Here is a 6449-nt window from a genome sequence, read left to right as displayed (position 1 = left end):
AGGCAAGTCGATCTCTGTGAATTCAAGGCTACCCTGGTCTACAGAAGGAGTTCTTGGACAGCCAAAACTGCATAGAGAAACTTGTCTAAAAAAAAAAAAAAAATTAAAAAAAAAATGGTTTCTCCCCATCCAAGGAGCTGTGAAGATTTCCCATTGTCTTTTGTTCCTAGGAATCGGGAAGAATGTGGTATGTGAGAAGGCAGCGACATCAGTGGACGCCTTCCGGATGGTGACGGCGTCTCGCTACTACCCGCAGCTGATGAGCCTGGTGGGGAACGTGCTGCGCTTTTTGCCTGCTTTTGTGCGCATGAAACAACTGATCGCAGAGCACTATGTGGGCGCAGTGATGATCTGCGATGCCCGCATCTACTCCGGGAGTCTTCTCAGCCCCAGCTATGGCTGGATATGTGATGAGCTCATGGGTGGTGGGGGCCTGCACACCATGGGTACCTATATTGTGGACCTGTTGACCCACCTGACTGGCCGGAAAGCCGAGAAGGTGCACGGGCTACTCAAGACCTTTGTGAGGCAGAACGCCACCATCCGTGGCATCCGGCATGTCACCAGTGACGACTTCTGTTTTTTCCAGATGCTCATGGGTGGGGGGGTGTGCAGCACAGTGACACTCAACTTCAACATGCCGGGTGCCTTCGTGCATGAGGTCATGGTGGTGGGCTCAGCAGGGCGCCTTGTTGCCCGGGGAGCTGACCTCTATGGGCAGAAGAACTCTGCCGCACAGGAGGAGCTGCTGCTGAGAGACTCACTGGCCGTGGGTGCGGGGCTTCCGGAGCAGGGTCCCCAGGATGTCCCATTGCTTTACTTGAAGGGTATGGTCTATATGGTGCAGGCCTTGCGCCAATCCTTCCAGGGGCAGGGGGATCGCCGTACCTGGGATCGCACCCCCGTCTCTATGGCAGCCTCATTTGAGGACGGACTATATATGCAGAGCGTGGTGGATGCCATTAAGAGATCCAGCCGCTCTGGGGAGTGGGAGACTGTGGAGATGCTGACGGAGGAGCCAGATGCTAACCAGAACCTGTGTGAAGCACTTCAGCGGAACAACCTGTGAGCCACACACGAGGTTCCTCCCACGGGCAGAGGAACCAGGGAGGGAACTGGGAGCTGTGATTGCTATAGCAGAGACAGTGTCTTTTGTTTAATAAATCAGCCTGGGCCAGGGCTAGGCGCCAACTGAAGGTGGCCAAGGAAAAAGCCCATCTGTCCATGATTGACTCCTCAGACTTGCAGGGCAGCAGCCACTCCTGCTGCCATATTGTAGGCTAGCAGTGTGTGCAGGAGAGGGCTGTCACCTGGCCCCTTGCGGTTCTCCCAGTGGGCAGGGCCAGTATAAGATCAGTCTGTGTGCTGTTCAGCCCGATTTGTGATCTGACAGGATGAGAAAGCCCAATAAAGACCAGCTTGGTTGAATCCTAAGGGGAGATGGCAGAAAACCTTGCCTATCTTGAACCAGGGCATCTCAGGACTGGTGAGGACAACAGGTCATCCCTTAGGGATCTTCACCCGCCCTCCCACGTGAACAGGCCCTTCCTACAGAAAAGATTTCTGTATTACACATACTCTAGGGAGGAGGGCCCCTGACTTGGCAGAGAGGAGACAAAGGGGGACTGTAGAACATCTGAGAAATGTCAGTAAATGGAAAAAAAAGTGACATCATGGTGTGTGTCGTTTGTTTGGGGTTGGGTTTAATAATGGAAGGCTTGTTTATTGCTGTAGATTGGCTGTTACTTTCCTTTCCTCATGGGCTACATGGCAGCTCTGAGCTAATGGCTTAGCTTATGCCCAGCTCTCAGAAGTTCACCACATATCCTCAGCAGAGAGGGTACCCTATTAGGCTGCTGTGCAACCTGCTGTTCTAAGAAGACAGGAGGAGAGCCTGGGACCCCTAGGCTGGACATCATGAAAGCATTTTGGGTTTTTTTGTTGTTATTTATATGTGTGTTGTGGGCAAGAGCACGTGAGTTCTGGTGCCCAAAGAGGTCTGAAGATGGCATCAGATTCCCTGGAGCAGGAAGTTATGAGCTACCTGAGGTGGGTGCTGGGAACTGAACCTAGATCCTCTGCCCAAGCAGTAAGCAGTTTTAACTGCCGAGTCATCTGCAGCCCTAGGCTTCTATCCTTGCAGCCACGGTGTGGCTCCTCCTCAGGGGAGGAGCTTAAGGAGGAAGGGGCCCGTGCCACCCTTTGGTGCAGGTTTAGCTGGCAGTATTTGAGTCAGCTGGCTAGCCAGCAGCCATGCCTAACTGGCTGTTGTACACAGGGACAGGCCCGAGGTGTGGGGTTGAAGGACGCATCTGCCCCCTTTGTTTCCTTTGCCAGTCTACTGGATTGTGAAGCTTCAGTGAACTTCAGTTTTCCTCCTCCTCATCTTGGGCTCCCTGCCAAAAAGGCCAGGGGAGGCCTCCCCCTTCCTCTTGGCACCACTTGTAGAAATAAATCATCAGGCCGTTTCCCTGTGGTGTCCTGATTTCAAGCACTGTCTCTGTGAGGTAAACTAAGGGTGGGGTGCTCTTGCCATGCTGGGCCCCCACAGTAAACCACTTCGTGCAGATTATTTATTTCCTGTCATTTCTAACTTCTGAGAGGTACTGTTAATATGCCCACTGGAGCTGAGCACGGTACTGTACACCTGAAATCCCAGCACTGGAGAGGCAGAAACAGGGAGACTGCTGCAAGTTCAAGGCCAGCCTGGTCTACATGGAGAATTCCAGGTCAGTCAGGACTGCACAGCAAAATAAGATCTATGCCCATTATTTAGAAAAGCAAAGTTACTTGGTCAAGACTCTTAACCTCTGACTCTAAAACCACCCTTATTGCAGCACTTGGGAATCTTCTCTCAGACGCCTAGACAAGGTCCCTTCTGCAGCAGGGTTCAGCCTGACCTGAGGAGGAAGGCACTGCACAGTGGCTACCCTCAGGTAGGAAGCTAACAAGACTGCCCTCGTCTCTGTACTGTTCTGCTCAGCTCCAGCTGCCCTTGTAAGGGACATGGGGCAGGGATACTTTTATGGAGACACAGGGTCTTTGAGAGCACCTCTCAGAGTCTAGATCCAGACCCCTGACACCTTTCCATCTCTCTGGCATAAAAACTTGCAGTTAGAGGAAATGAAGAGAGTTGAGCTTTATGGCACATGCCTGTGGCTAAAAGCCCAGGAGTGACTGAGCCAAACAAGTTCCAGGCTTGTCCTGCAGCACCCCCTCCTGGAAGAAGGCAGCAGCAGCTCCCAAGACTATATGCTTCTAGGGAAAGGTTTCTTCTGACTTAGCTCTCCGCTTTGAGAGCCTAGCCAGAAGAAAACTTCCAAAATACCTGTTACAAGCCTTCGACCTACAAGCAAATCTAGGCTTTGTACTCACCCGGACAATGATGACTCTAGACTGATTTCTACCTCTCTGGCCATTTCACCCCAACTTGTTTGTGCTTCATAAGCAACCCCTCAACCTTGTCAGGCTGTGAGAGAAGCAGCCTCCCCCCCCAAAAAAAAATTCCAAACAAACAAAACACCACCAATCTGCACATGGAGAGATGGAGAACTTAGCTTTACTGTATCTGCTGATGACCTAAATCAAGCCAATCCTCAAAAGTGGTCAGACCCTGATCCGTTGTCTCACGTACTTTTTTTTTTTTGGTGGGGGGGGGGGGGGTTGAGACAGAGTTTCTCTGTGTAGCCTTGGCTGTCCTGGACTCTATTTTGTAGACCAGGCTGGCCTTGAGTTCACAGAGATCCGCCTGCCTCTGCCTCCCTGAATACCGGGATCACAGGCATGTACCACCACGCCCAGTGTATTCCATGCACAGTGTCACCTTCTGGCCATTTTCCTGATTGGTGTGCTTTACATGTTAGTCTGCATGATTACAGACTTCTAGCAAAAGCTTTTCTCAATTTTAAAAACCAAGCATGTTTACAGAAGCAGATACACAGAAAGGACTAGGCGATTTTTTTTTTTTTGGTACTATTTCACAAGGCAATTAAGATATGGTTCTTGGCATAAGACACAACATATTATCCCGGCAGTGGTGGCACTCGAGAGACAGAGGCAGGCGGGTCTTTGTGAGTTTGTGAGTTTGAGGCTAGCCTGGTCTACAGAGTGAGTTCCAGGACAGCCAGAGCTGTTATACAGAGAGACCCTGTCTCAACCAAAAACAAAACAACAACAAAAAGACACGCCATATTTTATCCTCAGCCTAGGCTACAGTAGGGCTTAACTCGTTCCTACCACTTAACTCTCATCAGCTTCATACTCGTCCAGCCTGAGTCCCTGCTAGTTATGTCCTCTGCTTCCACTACACTGAGCAGCCTTCTGTTGGCATCTTCCACACCAGGACAGCTTTGTCTCTGGCTTACATTGGGCCTGAAAGGCTCTCCCCCAGGAATGGCTATCTGGGCACTGCTTCTCCTAGGGTAAAGTGGCAGCCACCCATCTGTACTCTTACAGGAGTGTCCAACCATAGTAAGGATTTATTCTTTTGGGAGCATCATGCACCCTGCTAAGACAAGCCTACGGGACTAGGTCTCAGGAATTGTTTTCCAAGTGTAAACATGAGCTTCTCCGTACTAGATCCCTACACCTCCAGCTGTGAAAAACAGAGCAAATGTTGGTATGCCTGGGTCATGCCACAGACAGAGTCCCTTGGTCCACAGATAGTGTAGAATTCCGGGTGGGACAGGACCCCAGGGTCTACTCTAAAGCCCTATCTCCACAGGCACATACTTCCTCAGTCATAAAATGAAGAGGTCAAACTCAGTCATCTCCCCTTCGGAAACATCCCGAATCATCCGTGATCATCTCTCTGCAGGCAGGATCCTGTCTGCCTGGCCGATATGGAGTGTCGGCTGGGGTAATGGAATCATTACTGTAGGCAGAGGGAGGGAGAAATGTCCTGCCGTCATGGCTTGTCAGTGACCTTGCTATGGGCCAGAAACCATCTTGGAAAACGTCCAGTGGAGGGAGCAGCCTGGAACGATGCTGGGAAAGCGACTGTGCCCATTCTGTCACCTACATCTGTCCACCTCCTTCCTACCCAATAATCATGCTGGGCTAGAATTCTAGAGGCCCCGAATGAGGTAGTGGGCTTTAGATGGCTTTAGCTGTTGTGATTCAGACCTGTCAGCCTCTGTATCTTCCCCCCAGGTAGGTGTGACCCTACCTAGCAACACTGGTGCTTCTTGACTGCGAAGAAGGAGGGTGTGTGTACAGGAGTGCATGAATGAGTGTGGGGTCGGGGGTCATGGTGTATGGATCAAGGTCGTGTATTTACTACCTATTTACACAGGTAGACGGATGAAGGAACGATGGCATCTTAGGCGGGGAAACCCCATGCATACAATGAGAGCAAATTACGGCCTGGTTAATCAGGGAGTTACACGAAGCCACTGAGGAGTGTCAAGGCAGCTGAGGTACGAAGAGCAAGGTGCTAGAGGGAGAGTGACATCAGCAGGAGTGCAGGTGCTCCGTGTGCGGCAGGATTACTGTGTGAATCTGTGAGACCAGACCCCACAGGAAGGGGGAACCATTGAGGGTCCTCCCCAGAGAGGTCTGAGGTCCTGGCACAGATGCTGACCCGCTTCAGTTGAGAGGGTAGATTCACTGGTCAGATCTTAGCTTGCTTATAGGGAAGAAATGCAGTTCATGTGGAAAACTCCATGTCGAAGTGTTTGAAGGACATGCGGGAGGAGCAGCAGTCTAGGCTCCATAATATTCCTCACTCATGTGCTCCTTCCAGAGGGCTGTCTGTGGGGCCAGAGGCAGCAGTCATCCGGTGAGGGCGCCTGACAGCTCCAAGAAACGCATTCGCTGTCACCACCACTCAACGCCAGGCTATGTGTGGGCAAAGCGTAGTCTGGCTGTGCTAGGACAATGAGTGGACAGCATTTTTTAAAAAGTATGTGTGAGTGTTTGCCCGCATGTATGTCTGTCTGTACACTGCAGTGTGTGCCTGGTGCAGGCAGAGGCCAGAAGAGGGTGTTGGATCCACTGGGGCAGGGGGTAGACAGGAGTGAGCCGCCATGTGGGTGTTGGGAATTGAACCTGGGTCCTCTGCAAAAGTGGCAAGGTTTTTTTTTTTTTTTTTTTTTTTTTTTCTCTCCCCCAAGACAGACAGGGTTTCTCTGTGTAGCCCGGACTGTCCTCAAACTCAGAGACCCACCTGCTGGGTGTAAAGTGTGCTGCCGCCACCCAGCCTAGCAAGTGTTGCTAACCAGAGCCATCTCTGCAGCCCTTTCTCTCTCTCTCCTTCCTTTCCCATCTTCCTTCTTTCTTTTTTTTTTTTTAAACGGGTTTCTCTGTGTAGCCTTGGCTGTCCTGGAACTCACTTTGTAGACCAGTCTTGCCTCGAACTCACAAGAGATCCAGCTGCCTCCATCTTCCAGAGTGCTGGGATTACAGGCATGTGCCATCTTGCCCGGCTTTCTCTTCTCTTCTCTCCTCTC

The 6449-nt window shown here is 51.2% G+C and overlaps 1 protein-coding gene across 1 annotated transcript in view; it reads left to right on the top strand.

The window, feature by feature from the left end:
- Gfod2 (glucose-fructose oxidoreductase domain containing 2) overlaps positions 1-1669 on the top strand; it is a 36701-nt gene extending 35032 nt beyond the window's left edge. Inside the window, exon 3 of the mRNA XM_055621457.1 lies at positions 171-1669. Within this exon, the coding sequence (XP_055477432.1) occupies positions 171-1069 (899 nt within the window). The 3' untranslated portion in view covers positions 1070-1669. The remainder of the gene's footprint in view (positions 1-170) is intronic.
- The last annotated feature ends 4780 nt before the right edge of the window (positions 1670-6449 follow it).

Source organism: Psammomys obesus, unplaced genomic scaffold, assembly GCF_907164565.1.
Source record: "Psammomys obesus unplaced genomic scaffold, mPsaObe1.curated_primary_1811, whole genome shotgun sequence".
In the NCBI taxonomy this organism is placed as follows: Eukaryota; Metazoa; Chordata; class Mammalia; order Rodentia; family Muridae; genus Psammomys; species Psammomys obesus.
Note: the sequence above shows the minus strand (reverse complement) of the source record. Positions and strands in the feature narration are given on the sequence as shown.